The following is an 18,746-nucleotide window of genomic DNA, read 5'->3' as shown; positions in this document are numbered from 1 at the left end:
CGGCCGCTGCAGGCTATGATGAATGGGCCAGTGCACGAAGTGGCTCTCCCCGCGGGGGCTGCAGTCTTGCCCGCAATATCTCCTGCAGTGGAAGCTGTTGAGGCTGCTGCTGCGAGGGGAAAGCCCCCGCGCCTCCACTCCCCGTGGGAGTCCGCAGTAGACGTAGCTGCTTCCACCTGCGTTTCGGGCTCCGAGGGGTCTGTGCCCTTCAGCTCGCAGCAGCAGCAGGAGCAGCAGCAGAAGCTGCAGCTTGAGGCGCAGTCTCCAGTCCACTTCACGGAGGAGCCCGAACGCCTCACCACCCCGAGCTCGGACGACACGGCGCCGGAAAACAATGAGCAGCAGCAGCAGCAGCAGCAGCAACACCCGACGCACATGCAGGAGCAAAATGGCCTTGCGCTTCACGTCATTGCCATTGACAGGCCTCAGGGAACGCAGCAGTCTAACGGGGGCGACAGCAACGATGGCTGCAGGGCCTGCCCTGCGCAGCCATCGTCCGACGCAACATCGAGTGTTGCAGTGCAGCAGCTGCAGCGGGGCAGCAGCGGCAGCAGCTGCTGCAGCAGCGCCTCCATTGGGGGCGAGCTGAGGGGGCTGATCAGCGCGCTTGCCTCTGCAGACTCCGCAGCTGGCAGCGGAGATCTCCGGCAGCTGCTGCAGCAGCTGCTGGCCGAGCGGGACTTGTACAAGGCTGCCTTTGGCGCAGCAAAAGAGGAGCTCAAGGTAAGAAATTCGCAAAGTTGTGCTGCAGTGCCCGCGGCGCTGCTGCAGCTGCTGCTGCTGCAGCTGGCAGCATGTTATGTGTTTCAGCTCTGTTGCTGTGGCCTAGTGGTGATTAATTTCGAACAATAAGGCTCAAAAAGCAAATTGTCAATTAATTGGTTCTGTGTGGTGCGGGTTGTGGGATGCAGGACCTGGAGTGTCGGCAGCAGCAACTGACTCAAGCGCTGCAGCACTCGGAGCATGCGAGGCGTCAAGAGCGCATGCAGCTGCAGCTGGCTTCAGCAGCAGCAGCAGACCAGGCGCCACTTGAAGCCGCAGGGACACAAGACGTGTCGCCTCAGTGGAACAACAACAGCAGCAGCAGCAGCAGCGGGCAGCAGCCCGCCGACTCCAACGGCGTTCCAGCCAGCAGCACCTGCAGCAGCGCAGAGGGACCTTACAACTGGCTGCATCAGCTGCACGCTTGCGTTGCTTCGGGCACATATCCTCGGCCTGACTTGCTGCAGAAGAGTGTGGAGCAGCAGCAGCAGCTCATCCGGCTGGCTGAGGGCTTGCAGCAGGAACGGGAGAGCTACGTAGAGGCTGTCGCTTGCCTCCACTCACAGTGAGTGCATTTCCCTGATCCCGTTCTTTTAATTCTTTTATTACCCTTATTTGGCATCGCTAAGGGCGGCGTTGCTGCTGCAGCGCGAAGTGTACGCATGCAGTTTGCATGCGCGAAGCGCATTTGGTGCACTTGCTCCGTTCATGCAACAAACTGTGGCTTCTGCTGTGCTACACAACATTTTGATTATCCCTTAATTTTCCTCTTTCCCTTTTTGTGTCCGCTTGTCTTTCAGATTGAGAGAAGCGAGAGAAGACGTGTCACTGTACATGTCAGCGCACGCGACGCATGCAGCAGATCTGACAGCCGAGTCCGATGAGGCGCTTAGGGCTGCAGATTTGTGGCTGCAGAACTCGCTGCGAGTCAGCACGAAGTGCAAGTTCTGGGGCCTGGGCACTGTGCTGCACAGCCAGGAGGCAGCAGCTGCGAGCGCGGCGGAGGCATCTACCACACTGGCTGCGGTGCGGGCTTGCAGCAGCGACATTCAGCCCGATACTTACGCTGCTGCTGCTGCTGCTGCGCTGGCCAATGCGGCGGAGCCGATGCCTGGGGTCTCCGTAGCCCTTGCTGCTGCAGCATCTGTCTTTAGCGTGCAAGACGATATTGAGGGAGATGAAGAGGGCTCAGCGGGCGCAGTGACAGTGGGGCCCGGGGTGCCCTCTGTAGCCACAGCAGAGCTCGAGCGGCTTTGGTGGGGGCAGACGGGAAACGCCCTCGTGGAGAGGCAGCAGCTGCGAAGTCAGAATCGCCGGCGCGAGCGCAACAACCGCGTCTTGTGGTTCTTGGAGTAGCTTGCTAGATCATAGAGAAAGCCACGATGGCAGGGGCGCTTTCGCTGCGCTCTGCCTTTGCAAGTGCACATGGAGTGGTCACTGCAGCTTTAGTCCTTTTTAGCACCCACAGAAGTGCTGCATGAGCCAGTTTTTCTAGACTTTGCCGCAGACACTGCTGCGTCGAGGCAGCGCCTGCGGGTAGTTCGTCTTTTTGGTTCATTGGGGCCTGGAAGCAGCTGTGAACACGCCAGACGGCCCGCCAGCACGGGCAGAGGAGGGGGCCAGGGTGCTAGCATGCGGGAGAGGCGCCGCACAATGAAACGAAACGGGACTTCTCGTTTTCAGAATCGAAACACTGTCGTTGGAGGTAAGCAGGGAACCCCAGTTGTGTCTGCTTGGATGGTAAAAGGCTGATAACGGAAGAGCCGCCAATGGGGAAAGGCTGATAATGGAAGAGCCTCCAGTGGCTCAATGCGCTCGTTGGACATCCTCTGCAGAGCAAGTTCATTTTCATTTAGATCGCATCCGAACTTTCCGTCTTTTCACATTACTATCGTTTGGTTTAACGGGACCGTTGTCGTGTGCCGAACTCAGCGGCAGAGGGGCACAGTAGACTTGACTGTATCTAAGGGGAAGAAGCACTGATATTTTCACGTGACATCTTTCCCCAATTTTAGTGTCTTGATGAGGATTAAGTCACAACTCCGTATCCGGTAGAACATCGAGATCATGAAGCCTTGAGGCTGCTCCAGACGAACTTAGCGGCCGAAGAGCTGCATCAGGCAACTCGCACACCGTGTGTCGAAAGGGCTACGGCCGCTTCAGAACCTGAGCCAAACAGCATGCCATTCACCTTATTTCAAATTGGACTGATCCTTCTCACGCGGAGCAGTAGAGTCCATGAACAGAACGGCCTTCTTAGGTTAGTGTGAAATGCACACAAGCAGCATAATGTTACGGACCCTTTACTCAGCAAACTGCGGCTATTCGGGACTGGCTGCTTCATACTGAGCCTCTCTTGTAGGGAGGATCGGACATTGCTAATATCAGACAATTTGACAGCAAAAAGCAGCTCCGCAGGGGCGGGGAATACTGGCCCTGGAACTATCCGTCCCCTATCACTCAAATTCATGCAGATCTATTGTATTTATGGATGACTTATTTAAACTTGAAACGCAACTCTACAGTTTGTGAGGGTTTTGCTCACGCTGAGGCCCCCCTGTTTGTTGGGGCTTGACTTGTAAGTTGTGGTCCTTCGTGAAACAGCGTTTGTTCACACCAATTATTCTCCACTACCTAATATAAATGATAAAGATGAAATAAGTGGTAGAGCGAATTTACAATCTTCGGGCAACTTCTTGAGGCAAGCGGGTGGACTTGTCCATGTGACCACCATAAGAGAGTCCCTCAAGTGCAACTCTTAGCCCTAGAGGGTATTATGACGCGGGGAATCAAGGCGTATAACTGAATACAAACAAGCGGCGTTCCAACGCAGGGCTGAGACCCTTATCTAACAGTGAAGCTGCCACACCCTAGCCCTGTAAGGCCATTTAACGAGGAAGCTATGGAAGCCTCTTGAGTCGCAGCTAATAGAGGCCATAATGGGACATGCAGGGGTAGAGAGCGACAGTAATGACAGCCATGCAAACACCACCAACTTGCCGGTGTGGCTGATGCTCCAGCGCTGCCGAGGCTTCGGGTGGATGCACGGAAGGCAGTGGGGTTGCTTTGGCCTGATTGACTCTGGCCGCAACGCAGCGGTGTTTTCACGAGTTGTGTTGGTGGCAGGAGATGAAAGCCAGTCTTCAGACTCCGCAGATGCTTCTCCTGCTAGTAAAAAGTACACCGGTACCGCCAGTTCAAGTGGCGGCTTTGCGGCCTCCAGGAGGGGTCACGCAGAGGCTGGCGACGATGTGCTACGCATACTAGACAATGTGGCTCCTGTAGAGGTAGAAGCAGCGCCTGGAGATTGGAATGAAGGCGAGGGGTGGGAAGAACCCGCAAGCATGTTTGCTGCTCTCTTGCCTTCATCCGCCCCGACGGAACGCAACAGCATAGAAACGAAAGCCATTGAGGGGGAGTTTACAGTTATGCATAGGGTGAAGGAGGACCCGCCTTTGGGAGAAGACGGCGAAGAACTCCAGATCTGCTTCGGTAAGGCGTAAGGCAGCGCGGAGTGAACGCAAGTTGCTGCAGCGGTTGGCACATTGCATGCACAATCAAACAACAGAGGAAGATAGAGGCACATGCATGCATACATTAACGGGGGTTTTTGTATACAAACGTAAATATAATGCATCCCTTACTCAGCCCTTTTATCTGCAGATTTAGGTACCTCCGAGTCTCGCATTCATGTTGTTTCATTCTTGTTTGCAGGAGAGATGCTGTGGCACCCAACGCCGCCGCTGCTCATTGCGTGCCGTAGCCTTTGGGCAGCCCCTCAACGCATGCGTCTGACGAAGTCTGCTGGAGAATCAGGTCATGAGCCGCAAGCAGATGGGGAGAGCGCAGCACCAGCAGCAGCAGCAGCGCCAGTCCTCGTGCTTTCCGATATAGAGGAAGACGAACCTGTCTCGCAATCCACGGATTCCAAAGCCTTACCTTGTGCGTTTGTGGCTCTTGTAGCTGTTGCAGGTGCAAGGCAACAGCAACAGCTCTTAGACGGCACTAATGAACTCCCCCTTTCATTCGCCAAGGCGAAAGATAGGCTTTTGCTCCTGGTGCCGGTGCCTTTTTTGTGCCCACAGCGGTTGTTGGAGTATCCCGGGCTGTTGCACAGACTCTGAGAGCGACGCTGAGCGACAGAGAAGCTCTTAGCCGGATGGCCTCTGATACGTGAGACCATTTTAATCATTTGACTTTTGCTATCTTAGAACCTCTGGTTGCAGCTCTCATGTCTATTGAACTCTTTTCAAAAGTGAGGCGAAGTGATTTGTCGTGATATCTGCTTCTTCCTCAAAATGGTTTGTACGTTTCGTTCAGGGTTTCGGTTTCGCTTCAGTCGCTCCGCCAGATGCCGTCTACTTTGTCGAGGCTTTCAAGTGCGACCTCGGAGGTCTTCCACAGGTGCTGTTTCATATTTCGCACTTAGTGCACAAAGAAGGACAAACGGTTTCGTCAGTGTGTGTTCTGTAAAAGTGAATAGCACAGGTTCCAAATATCAGCTGATCTGGTGGTAGCTGATATACTTGCTTTTTGTGGAGCTGTGGCTGCGCCGACAGGGCTGCATCCGACTGGGCCACGTTCGGCAACGCAGCTCTCCAAGCAGCAGCGGACTCAGCTGAAAGAGCTCAAAGGGTTTGGAGGACGTTTAGGGGAAAAGGTAACAAGGCAGACGCTAACAAGGAGGGTGATAACAATACGTAGGAAATAACCTGCGGCTTATGGGAAATGAAGAGCTGCATTTCCTGCATTCATACATTCATTTTTCTAGACATGCGAAACATGCACAGTGAATGCCAGGCTACAACTGACCTGGCGGCGTAAGCAGGCGCTCTAGCGAACGCGGCAAGAAGCATTTGCAGCCTTGCCATATAGTCAACTTTTGCATGTTTAGTGGACTGTTGAAGTATGGCGAAAAGGGTTGCTGAGGCGACTCTCTTTCCTAAGAAGTCAGAGGCAGCTGGCGCCGTGTTTGATTCATACAGACACGCAGCGTGGCCTGAGGGGCCAATGCGTACACGCACCTTTGCTGCATTAAAAGAGCAGGTTTTTTTTCAACAATTTGGCCTCAACGCTTCACGTTTTGTGTGTCCTGCTGTCTAAGCCGAGCTGAATCATTATCTGCTGATGGATTCGATTGTGGCGTTAAGCAGCAGGGAACGCAGAAGCGGCTAGCGATGCTTTTACACTGAGTTGATGCGTTTGTGTTTGCGCCATCTGTTTCTAAATCAGCCGCAGTGATGCACTGTTTTAGGCTCCAGTAGCTATGTTGTTGAGTCAACGAAGGCTACTTACTGGTTTAGAACACGGCATCGTCTTGACAAGCTCTTCTTGTTCTTGAACTCACACCGTGTTTCAATCTAACGTCATTACCATTTCAGGTAGCCTTACATTTGCGAATATTTGTTGGCAGAGGCTTTAAGACACCTACGTAGTGTTAGAAGTCTAGCTAATCCCCGAAAGGTCCTAAGCTAACAGCCCAGTTCAGGGAGTGACACTACCAGCACGCTGCTAAGCAGATTAGTTCATTTCGTGCCACGCTGAAGACGCAGGACGTTCCGAGACACGCCACTTACGCAAGCTGCACAAAACAGGTAAAAGCCCAGTTGGAAGATTGTGTGAGTGCCTACACATGCTTAAATGTTACGTATGCTGGCATGCTGATACGCTCATGCATGCGTTCAAACGTGCTACGGTGCGCCGCGATTCCTCTAGGGGAGAGGTGTAAACGAGAAACTAGCCAGAATCTTTTGCGCTGAGCAGCAGCTGGCGAATGAAATTGTTTACTCGATGAAAAGGTGGAAGCGAGGCTGTAGACTTTACATGTAAAGCACGGCTGTAATTATTCTTGAATTATTTATTTCTTTTAACTTCAGGCGACGTTTGCCTGGCCCTGCGGACTCACAGGCTTTCATGCAGTAGTAGTTGTTTGCTCAAAAGCCTTAATAAGCTTTAGTGCGCTCAGCGACCGCGGACAAATTGGAATGAACGCAGTGGCAAGAAACAAGACTACGAAAAGTTGCGGCCCTGTACGTGAAATCATACGCTCCTCCCTAACAGTATATTTCTAACACCACACACAATCCTAGGCATGTAGTAAACAGCTCTACGAGGCTTTACACACCAAGATATTCAACAGGCGAAACATTCGTGAGGATGAGGCCCCTAAACAACGCAAGCTGCTTGAGTGTAATTCAGGGAAACTAAGACAGTCAGTGAGGAACAGCAAAGAGAATAGTGATAACGATACTAGGCCTGTGCTGCAAAGGGAATCAGAGCTCTACTGTTTCCTTGGCTTTCAATGCGGGTTGCGTTTCTGGCTCTTCAGTGGCGAGCTACTGGGCGAAACTTTGCATGCTTGGTTCCCAGTAGTTTCTTTTCCAAAACAACAGCTATTTTGCCTCTTTTTATCTTCAAGACAGATCAGTGTAGGGCTGGAATAGTTGCGTCGAAACATTTTTCACTTCATTCTGCCTGAGAGAGGCAGATGGGTCAGGCGGAGAGAGCCTGCGCTTAGAGTTCCAGGGATTTCTAGACAGCAGGCCCTGTACGTAAAGCTATTCTCTCCTGCCTAATAGTATATTTCTAACACCAAATGCAATCCTAGGTTTTGGAGTTCCTGGAAATGTATGGGAAGACGCTAGACATTAATGCAGCTAGTGAACGAAAGATACTCGCTACAGCGAGTAAAGTAACAGCGGCAAACTGACGCACAATTTTGCACTAGAAAGTATCTGGAAAAGATCTCTGAATGACCTCGCAATGGCGCGCTGCCCAAAATAGCTGTTGGCGAAAATGGAATGGCGGCGAGCAGCTGCCATTAGGCTACAATGCACCCTGGTATGGAGTTGCAAGTGCAAGTTACTTAGGCTGAACAGTTCAGTCTATACCTTCTGCGCATGCAAAGACATCTTGTTTTTTTTTTGTATTTAGACGCTGAGGGGCTGGCAGATCGGAGGTGGGACAGACAGGCTGGTGCACGACGGACTCCTTTGCCCATTCAAATTCTGAAAGCCTTTATTGACAGCAAGAGCCCCAATAAATAGGCCACCGACTTTGTGTGGCTAAAATCTGTTAGAAATGTGCCTCTTCGTAGCCAACGTATCGAAATTCTCTGGTGCTTGCCAGTGCCTGTCTAATAAGCCTGTCTAATACGCTTTGTGACTATAGACTTCGATCAGCCCTCATTTTAGGTTTGTAGCGCCTGTCTGGTATGAATTTTAGCTACAGATCCTGGTAAGCACTATCTGCGAGCATCATGAGCTGCCCACTTCCCCCCTCGAATCGCCCCATCACCCCGAACGTGCGATTGAAGAAACGCGGTGCCTCAAGCTCCCCAGTAAGAGTGCCAAGTTAGCGCTGAGCACTTTATTAACCTTGGTGCAAACGAGGGAGCTTCAAGGGCACGATACTAGAACTTTGCAGCGCATTGCAGAAGCGTCACTGCAGCGTCTGGTGGCAAAACCTGCCTTTAACAGGAAGGACTTAGCTTGTATCAGTCTGAAAAGAATCCAGGTCTCTTAGTTAGCGTAGTTCGCCATTGTTAACATATTCGTAGGATGAATGAGGCTTTAATCTCAGTTTGCACGTAGGGTGATGCGCGTGGTGGTAGTGAGAAGCGACACCGGCCACTACCTGTAAGGGGCCAGTAGTGTTGAGCTACAGAAAACACCATATTCCGCCCATAATCACCACAAATATGGGTTATGATTAATTTTAAAACAAGATGAGCTTTGGTATAATTCATTTGTCCTTCCGCTTCGATGCCAGCATTGCGCACTACCCCACGTGGCGGTGGCCCAGAAAGGATCTGGCAAAACGTTTAGAGTTCACTGGGTCTTTTTGCATTTGGATGTTCTGATAAACGGAATTATGATAATTTATAAATTGAAAGTGGTAATTGAGCGGAAATAAATTTGTTATGGGCCATTTTTTTAGAACGTGCCGCATGCTGGTGCCGTCGCTCACGAACGTGCTGTGAGCTGACCGTTGTGGTTGCCTGAGAAAGCCACGGGAACTGTAAACACACCTGGGACAAAGACGGCTTCCACATCCACATCTGTTTTTTCTGCGTCTTTTTTCTTTTTTTAATTCAGAGTTTTTAATCTGGTCGACTTTTTACCGCGAATTTAAGGTGGCCCGCGCGGTGTTTAGGCGCGGCGTAGGAAATCGAGCTGTGGGGCACAGCAACAAGCACTCCTACGACGAAAACAAGTAGCGGCGGTCTGTAGAAAATTCTGATCTTGCATTTCAAGTTCCTGTCAAGGGTATGTCTGTGGACGGGCACAAAGAGGCCGTGGAGGCCGCCTCTCGGGGCACTTCCTCACCGAAGCCTGATGTGGCCTCTACGGCGATCGACGTGCCCGCGAAGGGCAGCGAAGACTCTGCAAAAGCGGTTTCTGCGGGGGGAAAGGTTGTAATATCTCGTTGCGAGTGGTGGGCGACGACGACAGCCTTTTTCTTTCTGGGGATGAGCTCGCTGTTCGCGTGGAACAACGTGTTGTACCTGCTGCCGTACATGACGGAGCAGTTTCTGGACGGGTGGGACGCGGGAAACTCGCTTTTGGGGGTGTTTCAGGTGGGGAATTTGGCGGTGCAGGTGTTTTTGATGTTTGCGGGGTCCCTGAAGGAGATTTGGCTGCACCTGGGGCTGTTTCTGGGCTCGGTGATGTGCGGCGTGCTGGGCCCGTGCGTGATCTACGGGCCCCTGAACACCCGCATAGCCCTGCTGCATGCGCTGTGCCTGGTGCTGGGGAGCGGCAGCGGCCTCGTGCAGGGCAGCGGCTTCTCCTACGGGGCCGTAATGCCCGTGAACCAGGTGGGGGTGTACAGCGCGGGCCAGGGCTTCGGGGCGATCTTCTCGGTGGTGCTTGTGGGCATTTTGTCTTACACCGCAGTGGACATCACTGTGCGCGAAGACGTGGCCACGCTGGTGAACGCCACTGCTGCTGTCAGTGCTGCAGTTGGCCTCGTGTGCATCCTGTTGATGGCCCTGAGCATTCGGCAGCCGGGGGCGCGGCTGGCGGTGTCTCAGGCGCGCGCAGAGAGTTCTCCGGAGAAGGTGGCGAGGAGCAGCAGCGGCTGCACGGAGCTGCAGGAGGTGGCCTCGGTGGCTGCTGCTGCTGCTGCTGCGCCGGCGGAGAAGCGCAGGCCCCTGTGCACCGTGCTGCGGCACTCGGGCGTGCCCATTGCCTGCGTCTTCGCCCTGTTCTTCGTCACCTGCAACCTCTTCCCCAGAGTGGGGCCCCTCCAGTGGGCCACCGAGGGGGCCCCCAAGAACCACCTGGTGTGGCTGCTGGGCGTTTTCCCCTTCGGCGACACGCTGGGCAAGTCCCTCTGCGCCTACGCAGAACAGGGGCGTTTCTTGAAAGGCTTAATTTTGTTTTCGCCGCGGCTGCTGCCGTGGCTGACTGCGCTGCGCTTCGCGCTCTACGCCCCGTTCTTCCTCAGCAAGCACCTCGCGGGCAGCGCGGTCTTCAACGCTTTCTGGTTCCAGCTTTTCGAAATGGTGCTGTTGTCCGTTTCCCACGGCTGGTTCGCCACGCTGGCCTTCATCTACAGCGTCGACGCTGTCCCGAACGTGGCCGACAAGAAACACGTGGGGCCTGTCGCGATCGTCAGCCTGATCCTGGGGATCATGTCTGGCCTGTACTTCGCGCTGCTGTACAAGTGACCTCCCGCTGCGCGCGCCGCGCTGCAGCTCGTAGCGGCGCTTCCGAGGCCTTCAGTTCCTTCCAAGTTCTCTTTTCTGCTGCATTTGTGTTCTATTTGTCAAGCAGCCATGCTGTGTCGTTCCGGCGTAGTACAGCGCCTGCACGCCGTCGGCGAGCTTCCCAGGCCAGCAGCCTCTGCGCGGCCGCGCTGGCCATCGGGTGTCAGTCTTACAATGTCAGGTGCGAAAAATTCGCCTTGTAAGTTGAGTGGTGGACATTTGGCATGGGGCGAGGCACTGCATGCATCGTTGCGCCGTACGGCTTGCTGGGGGTCTTGCCGTGCACCTCATTGTTGTCGGTCAGTCTTGACTGCATGAATCGCTGCGTAGGTTCCAGAAAACACCTCCAGCAAGTTAGATAGATAGCTATGAAGCCAAAGTGTCCTCAACAGGCATATGCGGCTGTGACGTTTCCACAGTCCGGGGGTACACTGCTCACGTTCAATTTCATGTGTTGGGCAGCCCGCGCCTATTGTAAATACCCGTTTCGAGGATTTTGAAACTACATTCCTACAGTCGGATACATTTGACCTTTTGCCTCATGCTGGACAAGTGAAACGAAACAAAGTTTTTCTTTTCCATCTAGCTAGCAGCAGGCACGTGCCTCTGCCAGCGAACAGCAAAGCAGAAAGCAGCCCCACTGAGGGCGCACTTTGCTTGAATGCGTGTTCTGCAGCTCCTCAGATGCCTAATATCTAGCCGCAGATTGCCGCAGATTGCCGCAGTTACGTGTAGTCATGTGTAGCAGCGGAGTGCTGCAGCTCCGTGTAGTCACACGGCGAGGGCTTTTTTCGCTTCGTCGCTCAGAACGCACAGATGAGGCACTTCCCGAAAGCGATCGTTGTAGTCTATTCCGTACCCGACAAACCACTCCGTAGGTCCTGTAAATCCGAAGTCCACCAGAGGCATCTTTTCCTTGACTCTGCAGAAATAGAACAACGGATCGCGCCAAGAGGGCGGTCTATCCCACACAGGGGGCTGTGCAGCATTCGAAAGCAGCGCTGTGGTCCTGCAGATCTTGTTTGAAACTCGACGGCCCAGGGCCCACCTGACTTGCAAAAGGCCAACAGTGCGCACGCTTTTGGGCTCGAACTGGGCCAGCCACTCCCGGACATGTCTGTAGGTGTTTCCGCTTTCCACAACGTCGTCAACAATGAGCACGTCTTTGCCCTTCAGGCATGTCAGCTTGTCTGCGACGAACTTCACCTGAGTTAAGCAGCATTTGACCCGGCAAAAGGGTCAAGAAATGCATTAAATTGCATTTTGCGGCCCCCAGAACAGAACTTGCTTAACCCTAGAGCGTGCAATTTGGGCTTAAGGGTTCAGAATTTCGGGTTTGGCACTGGGGCTGCAGGCGCGGGATTACGCACAGAAACTGCTTCTCGCTTCATCTAGTGAAGCCTCACCTGCCCAGTTGCTGCGCAGTTTCGGTAAGTGCTGATTTGCACGTAGTGGTGAAAGAGCTCGAGGCTGCGGCCACTGCTCTCTAGGCTAAGAGGAAAGCGCAGCCGCAGGGAAAAATGTGACTCTTAGCCCGCTAGCTACAGAAAAAATAGAGAAACAATGCTAAAGAGAAGAACAAAATGCAAAACAAGCCGATGAAAATTGTTTTGTTTCCCCCCGGGTTTGAATTGTTCAAAAAAATAACACAGTAACTCGCAAGAGAGCCGACCTCCCTTGCTTGAAAATGGAGGCGCTGAGGTCGCCGAAGAAGGTACGAGCGCCCTTCAAAAGGCAAAGCAAGTGGAGCTCGCCTTCCTTATAGTGTTTGCGAATGTCGTAGGCCTGAAGGAAACAAAAAAAGATTCAACACACCGGCCTCGGAGACAGGAGAGCTACTCTCAGGCTGCTGACTGAAGTAAATACAATTACAAAAGCCTGAAAAAAGGACCTCAAATGAGTCTGAACAGATTTTGCTGAATCCACGTTTACAGAAACTTCTGAAACATGCTCTTACCATCTTCTCTATTCTGTCGCGCAACAGCCCCTGCGGAATGAGAATGCCTTTTACATGTCCGGCGCAGGTAGAAGGAATGCATATTTGGTCGGCGGTGTACAAATGGCCATCTTGGACTTCAATTGGGTCACTCCCGAGTTGCTTTTCGCTGAAGCTGAAGAGAAACACAACAGGCTTTCTGGGTTCTTCCTGTCGATTTCGAAAAGGACTCTATTCGCGGGCACATTTTGGCTTCACAGACACCACAAAAGCTGCCTTTCACCCTCACAGCAGGAGAAATAAGCTGAGGCTGCACCAATTTCACAAATTGCTGCAGTGCCACATGCAGCAGCGTGCGCAGCGTTGGGCAAGCAACTCACCTCGACATCTTCGGGAAAGCCCGGGGAACTTTTTTGCAAAAGAGGCTCCCCCAAAAGATGCACAATCTTAAAGTGTTTGGCTGCGAACTCGGGCCGGAGAAGCCCGAATTTGCAGGGCAATTGGAGGCGCAGTTTCACTCGGCCTTTGAATTTCCCCGCTGGCGAATAGTGCGTTGCAACGCGCTCAAAAAGCACGCCCACGCCAGCGTAACTTCAAGAGTTGATAATACTCTGTCTTGCTAAATCCAGACACATTAAACTGCTACTGTCAGGCGAGCAGCAGCCCCTATTTTAAAGCGTGCAAAGACCCAACTGCATTTGGTCTGGTCCACCCACAAGCCACTGCACGTCAAGAACCTGCAGCAAACCGCCCCCCATCTGTGCCATAAAGCCTCGAAATTGAATATAGCCGGTGCCTAGACTATTTAGATTCAATTTAATTGGTATTTGCAGGGAAAATTATACTGGGGGGCTCTCCTGGCGTGGGAGTCGCTCTCCTGAAGCCGCGGAACACAGCGTTCAAATTAAGCAGCAACGCGTCAGCCATTTAACCACAGCAGCAGAGAGCATGCGGGCAGATAAGGCAAAATTTTTTTGATTTCTTGTTGTAGTTTCTTCTAATTCACAGCAGCGATGTGCTGCGGCCCCCAAAAGTGACCTTGGAAGCCTCTAGACGCAGTGTCTTGCAGTATTTTATACTACGCGCTGTAAGAGCGTGTGCCCAGCTAACACCGCGGCTTAACGCTCTTCAATTCATTTCAATTCATTTAATTTCTCAAAGAGGAGCTGTGGCAGAAGGCCTGAGTCCACAGCGGAGCTGTTCAGCCAAACCCACGAAAACCTCTCCCACTAGTTCTCTGCACATTCATGTTTCCGGTTTGAGAAGGCTTGCTCCCTGTCGCCTGTCTGCATTTTTCAACTTTAAAACACTTGCGCTGACTTCCAAGACAAAGGGAAATCTTTATTTAATTCTGAAACACTTGCTCTGACTTCGAAGACAAAAGGAAACCTTCCTTTTGCCTGCAGCAGATCACACTCCCTGTGGCCACAGCCACCAGAACCAGTGACTGAGACCAGCCGATCTGACGCGAATGGACCACACCACTGGTCCTTTGCCTTTTCCCAGTCACCAGCGAACACCAGCTGACCATTCAATAAATGAAAAGGGGCATTTTTGTGGGCTCTTGCCTCCAACAGTCCCGCGGGGGAAGCAGCAGTGTGCAGCTGTTCGGGCTGCTGGTTCTTATCAGCTTTTGTGCAGCCTAGAGAGGCCATTCTTGTGTAGATCTGCAGCTACTATTTAATTACTATTGCTGCTGCTGCAAATGACTTGCTGCGAGCTACTGACTTATTTAATTGCTGCTGCTGCTGCTGCTGCTGCACCTCATCTGCTGCGAGCGTAGACCTAAAGGGCACGAGTTCAAAAGGCTGCAAGGCAGCTTCCTGCATGCCCCAGAAACACGGCTTGGCGACTTTGGCAAAGAAACCCACGAGCCCGCCCGCGCTGCTGCTACTGCTGCTGCTGCTGCTGCTGTGGCTAGTCAGCAGCAAGTGCAGCCGCGCCATGGGCTCACGCCTGTCTCTGCCCGCACAAAGTGCAAACAAAATAAATTAATGAGTGAACAGTGTCGGCGCTCTGCAGACGGGCGCGTAGCAGGTGTGTCTGTACACCCGAAATGCAAATGCTGCTCGCAATGCATGCAATTTTGACAGCTTCTGAATGCATGCAATTCTGGCTTCTGAGTGCATGCAATTCTGGCTTCTGACTGCATGCAATTACGGCTTCGAATGCATGCAATTATGAGAGCTTCTGAGACAGAGTTGCATTTAACAATCCCGCTTCCTGCAGAGTGGCACTTCGGGCCGCCGAGAGCGGCCTGGGGGGAAAGCCCTCTAGCAAAGAGAAGCCTCCAGGCGCGGGGGCCACCCTGCAGCAGCAGCAGCAGCAGCAGCAGCTTCCTACGAAGCAAACATTAAATGCGTTCTCCTCTAGGCCGTTGTGGGGCACGCAAATGGAATTTAAGTGCTGAAGTGGAACTTAAATGCCGAATTCCAGTTCTGCAAAGAGCTGCGGTGGCAGCCTCCAGGTGTACATACACTGCGCGAAGCCGAAAGCAACTTGCCTTTCAACAAAGTCAAAGAGCTGCTGCACTGTTGCACTTGTGGGGAAGTGCTGCGCAGTTCTTTGGCCATCATGAAAGCGAAACAAAATCTGCGTCCTGGGAGCCGAGGGGTCCGCTGGGGCTGCTGCTGCTGCTGCTGCTGCAGCAAGCGACACGTCCACTGCAGCAGCAGCAGCAGCACCCGCCGGGTGGTTCGGCGAAGTCCGGTCCCCCGAAAGGCTCTGCCCTTCGCCTCCAAACAGCACATACTGCAAAGCCGCACAGCCACAGGCACCAGCACATTTCAAAGGACCAGCAGCAGCAGCAGCAGCAGCAAAAGCAGCAGCAGCAGCAGCACTGCAGCAGCAGTATTACGGCGGCAGCACTGCAGCAGCAGCGCTGCAGCAGCAGCACTGCGACAGCAGCAGCACTGCAGCAGCGGCACTCCAGCAGCAGCACAGCAGCAGCAGCAGCACAGCAGCAGCAGCAGCACAGCAGCAGCAGCAGCACAGCAGCAACAGCAGCAGCAGCGGCCCACCTGGGGAGGGGCGGGGGGAGTGTAGGTTTCCTCGTGGCGGTCGTCGAGCAGCACATGGACTTGGCGGCCTCCTTGCTGCAGTTCTCTGGGCGCCACTCTGCAGGCGCAGCAGCAGCGCCGGTGTCTCTACACTTGGGGCGGCGCCCGCAGCAGCGGCAGCAGCAGCAGCAGCGGCAGCAGCAGGAGCAGCAGCCGGAGCAGCGGCAGGAGCAGCAGCAGGAGCAGCAGCAGCAGCAGCAGCAGCAGCTGCAGCAGCAGCAGCAGCAGCAGGGACTTACCCTGCCTTGAGTTCCTGGACGAAGTGGTCGTTTTCTTCAACTCCGAAAGGCCGGAATTCTCCTTCGTCAACTCGAAATCCATTTTTGTAAATGGAGACTCGACGGGCCCCCGGAGGTGCTGCCCCCACGCTGCAGCAGCAGCAGCACAGCAGCAGCGCAGCAGCAGCAGCAGCAGCGAGGCTCAGGTGTACGCACAGCCCAGTTCGGGGTTGCACAGGCGCAGCAGCAAACGCCAGCAGGGCTGCGCGCGACAAAGCCCGCTGCAGCCTCAGCAGCAGCAAACTCCACACGCGCTGCTGCAGCTGCAGCAGCAGCTGCAGCAGCAGCTGCAGCAGCAGCAGCTCGGGAAGACCCACGTGGCGTTGGGGAAGGCTGACGAGGGATTCTGAATGGCCAGGCCGGACCTCTCGCCCCCCGAAAAGGAATTTGTTGCTCCATTTTCGTTTGGAGAATCTTCTCCGGACCCCCGGAGGTCCGCGAGGGACCTGCATGCAGCAGCAGCAGCGCAGCAGCAGCCAGGTGTACGTACACCCCGCAGCAGCAGCAGCAGAACGCTGCGAGCGGCGTCCAAAACCGCACAAAACTGCCCAAGTGGGCCACTGGACCACTGCCAAGCACGCCGCCGCGCCCGTGCAGCAGCAGCAGCAGCAGCAGCAACGGGAAGCTGAAGCGCCCTGCAGGTGCAGCTGTGCGGGCACCCGCATCAGCTGCTACAGGGGGCTGTCGGCTGCAGCGGGAGGCGCTGCAGGGAGCCGCAGCAGCTGCTGCTGCTGCTGCGGGCCCCCAGGAGAGACCCAGCCAGCCGCGCGCCACACAAAGAACGCAGCAGCTTTCCACAAACTCGCCTGATAGCCATGGCTCGTACGCGGAGAAGGGAAGCAGCGGCGGCACCAGCAGCAGCAGCAGCAGCAGCAGCAGCAGACGGTCCTGCGGTGGCGGAGGAACGCGGGGGCTCTCGCTCGAGTCTGCCGCGTAAAGGTATTTATTTCGAAAGAAAATTATTGTGCAAAGACTCTCAGCAAATGCAAAAGCAAAGAAACTTCAACACTTGGGGTGTCACGACGCTCGGCGCTGCCCTGGGGGCCCCTCGTCGCCTGCCGCCTGCAGCCCGCCACAAGTCCTACTTCTTCTTCCCTGAAGTAATAAAAGGCAACTGGGGCTTTTAGAGTTTCTTTATTTTCATTTATTGGCTCCAAATTGTTCCCAAAGTTCTAAATAAACGCCCCCGAGCGCAGCGCAGCAGCAGCAAAGGCCGTCATACTGCTGCGGCTCAGCAACAGCAGCAGACAACTGGCAGCACGGCTGCCAGGGTTAGAAGAGGGTCTTCCGCAACTTGGATTGTCCGTTTTGAATTAAATTTCGAAAATAATTGCCATTTGATTGTTTAAATAGAGCGAAGAAGGGCCCCCAAGCCGGCTCTGGCCCGCGCGCGCTGCTGCTGGTGGGGGCCCCTTCTCTGCTGGTGCCGGCGCCTGCAGCCCTCCTTCTGCTGCAGCCACCTGCAGCCAGCTGCTGCCAGTTGCTGCCAGCTGCTGCAGCAGCAGCCAGCTGCTGCTGCGCCGCATGCATGCATGCAGGGGGGCCCCCAGACTTGAGATTATCCCCTGCTGCTCATGTCGGAGGCCTTCAGCAGCGCCGTGCGCCTCGGGGGCCTCGACGACTACCTCAGCCCCGCCCAGGAATGTGTGCTGCCGCTGCTGCAGCAAAGCAGCAGCACGGAGAGCCCGGGGGGCAGCGGGGACGCAGCAGCAGCTGCCAGTGCCCCTGCTGCTGCTGCTGCTGCTGCGGGCGCGGTGGCGGCCCGGCCCCGCCGCCGCAGAGCCCAGCAGCGAACAGCAGCAGCCGCGAGTGAAGAGGCAGCAGCAGCAAGTCAAGAGGCAGCAGCGGCAGGGAGAAAGGCAGCAGCAGCTACGGACGCTTCGCAAGCTGCAGCAGGAGCAGCAGCAGGAGCAGCAGCTGCTGCAGACAGCTTGTCTCCCGCGCCCGCCGCCGCAGCTGCTGCAGCCGGCGCAGCGGCTGCAGCAGCAGGCAGCGCAGCAGCCCCCGCAGCGGCAGCAGCAGCAGCGGCGCCGCAAGCTGCTGAGGGCCTCACCCGCGTGGGCAAAATATCTCTCTCCGACTGCCTTAGCTGCAGCGGCTGCTTAACTGCAGCAGAAGGAATTCTTTTGGGTCATCAGTCAGCAGAGCAGCTCTTCGCGCTGCTGTCGCAGCAGCAGCAGCAGCAGCAGCAGATGCAGCAGGTGCAGCAGGTGCAGCAGCAGATGCAGCAGGTGAAGCAGCAGGTGCAGCAGCAGGTGCAGCAGCAGGTGCGGCAGGAGGTGCAGCAGCAGATGGAGCAGGTGCAGCAGCAGGCGCAGCAGGTGCAGCAGCAGCCGCTCCTGCTGCTGCTGCTGCTGCTGCAGGCCCGCGCGTGGTGTGTGTGTCGCTGAGCACGCAGTCTGTTGCTGCAGTGGCGCAGCACTTCGGCTGCTCCGCAGCAGCTGCTGCTGGGCGGCTGTCTTTTCTCTTTCGGCTCTTGGGCGCAGACTTTGTCTTCTCAGCAGCAGCAGCAGAAGCTCTGACTCTCCTGGAGGCCCACAAGGAGCTCGCAGGCAGACTCCGCAGCCACCAGGCCCTCCTCGAGGAACGCAGAGCAGCAGCAGCAGCAGGGGCTGCAGCAGGGGCAGCAGCAGGCGATGCAGCAGAAGCTGCAGCAGGGGCTGCAGCGGGGGCTGCAGCAGCACCAGCACCAGCAGCAGCAGCACCAGCAGCAGCAGCAGCAGCAGCAGGAGCAGCAGCAGCGGGTTTGGCGTTGCTGCTGCCGAGCTCTGGGCCGCTGCCCCTGTTGACTTCGTTTTGCCCAGGCCTTGTGCTGTACGCAGAGAAGAGTCTGCAGCAGCAGCTGCTGCTGCTGCTGTCTCGAGTCCGCAGCGCGCAGCAAATCCAGGGGCTGCTGTGCAAGTCGGCCTTCAGGGGGGCCCTGGAAGCAGCTTCCTTCTCCCTGGCCCTCAAGGCCTACGCCTGGCGCGGCGGCGCTGCTGCTGCTGCTGCTGCTGCGC

General features: G+C 55.1%; 6 protein-coding genes across 6 annotated transcripts in view; 4 read left to right on the top strand and 2 right to left on the bottom strand.

The window, feature by feature from the left end:
- Positions 1-15: 15 nt before the first annotated feature.
- Positions 16-2,118, top strand: ETH_00024475 (uncharacterized protein; the record flags this gene model as incomplete). The annotated part of the gene is made up of 3 exons (XM_013375226.1): positions 16-723; positions 912-1,327; positions 1,563-2,118. The coding sequence occupies 3 exons, from the start codon at positions 16-18 to the stop codon at positions 2,116-2,118; spliced, it is 1,680 nt and encodes a 559-aa protein (XP_013230680.1).
- Positions 2,119-3,701: 1,583 nt separating this feature from the next.
- Positions 3,702-5,466, top strand: ETH_00024470 (uncharacterized protein; the record flags this gene model as incomplete). The annotated part of the gene is made up of 5 exons (XM_013375225.1): positions 3,702-4,254; positions 4,477-4,704; positions 4,848-4,935; positions 5,083-5,166; positions 5,322-5,466. 5 exons carry the CDS (start codon positions 3,702-3,704, stop codon positions 5,464-5,466), a joined length of 1,098 nt encoding a protein of 365 aa, XP_013230679.1.
- Positions 5,467-9,031: 3,565 nt separating this feature from the next.
- On the top strand, positions 9,032-10,435 carry ETH_00024465 (uncharacterized protein; the record flags this gene model as incomplete). The annotated part of the gene is made up of 1 exon (XM_013375224.1): positions 9,032-10,435. One exon carries the CDS (start codon positions 9,032-9,034, stop codon positions 10,433-10,435), a length of 1,404 nt encoding a protein of 467 aa, XP_013230678.1.
- Positions 10,436-11,245: 810 nt separating this feature from the next.
- On the bottom strand, positions 11,246-12,798 carry ETH_00024460 (Phosphoribosyltransferase domain-containing protein 1, related; the record flags this gene model as incomplete). Its single annotated transcript, XM_013375223.1, has 6 exons — positions 11,246-11,396; positions 11,523-11,680; positions 11,881-11,965; positions 12,147-12,259; positions 12,432-12,585; positions 12,791-12,798. 6 exons carry the CDS (start codon positions 12,796-12,798, stop codon positions 11,246-11,248), a joined length of 669 nt encoding a protein of 222 aa, XP_013230677.1.
- A 1,790-nt stretch (positions 12,799-14,588) lies between these two features.
- On the bottom strand, positions 14,589-16,564 carry ETH_00024455 (UBX domain-containing protein, putative; the record flags this gene model as incomplete). Its single annotated transcript, XM_013375222.1, has 6 exons — positions 14,589-14,718; positions 14,914-15,161; positions 15,431-15,527; positions 15,709-15,837; positions 16,065-16,193; positions 16,554-16,564. 6 exons carry the CDS (start codon positions 16,562-16,564, stop codon positions 14,589-14,591), a joined length of 744 nt encoding a protein of 247 aa, XP_013230676.1.
- Positions 16,565-17,321: 757 nt separating this feature from the next.
- Positions 17,322-18,746, top strand: part of ETH_00024450 (uncharacterized protein) — a gene marked incomplete at both ends in the record, with an annotated part of 2,021 nt that continues 596 nt past the window's right edge. Inside the window, 2 exons of the mRNA XM_013375221.1 lie at positions 17,322-18,068; positions 18,146-18,648. Coding sequence (XP_013230675.1) covers positions 17,322-18,068; positions 18,146-18,648 — 1,250 coding nt within the window. The remainder of the gene's footprint in view (positions 18,069-18,145; positions 18,649-18,746) is intronic.

The sequence above is a fragment of the Eimeria tenella genome, genomic scaffold (genome assembly GCF_000499545.2).
Source record: "Eimeria tenella Houghton genomic scaffold, Eth_scaff26, whole genome shotgun sequence".
In the NCBI taxonomy this organism is placed as follows: Eukaryota; Apicomplexa; class Conoidasida; order Eucoccidiorida; family Eimeriidae; genus Eimeria; species Eimeria tenella.
Note: the sequence above shows the minus strand (reverse complement) of the source record. Positions and strands in the feature narration are given on the sequence as shown.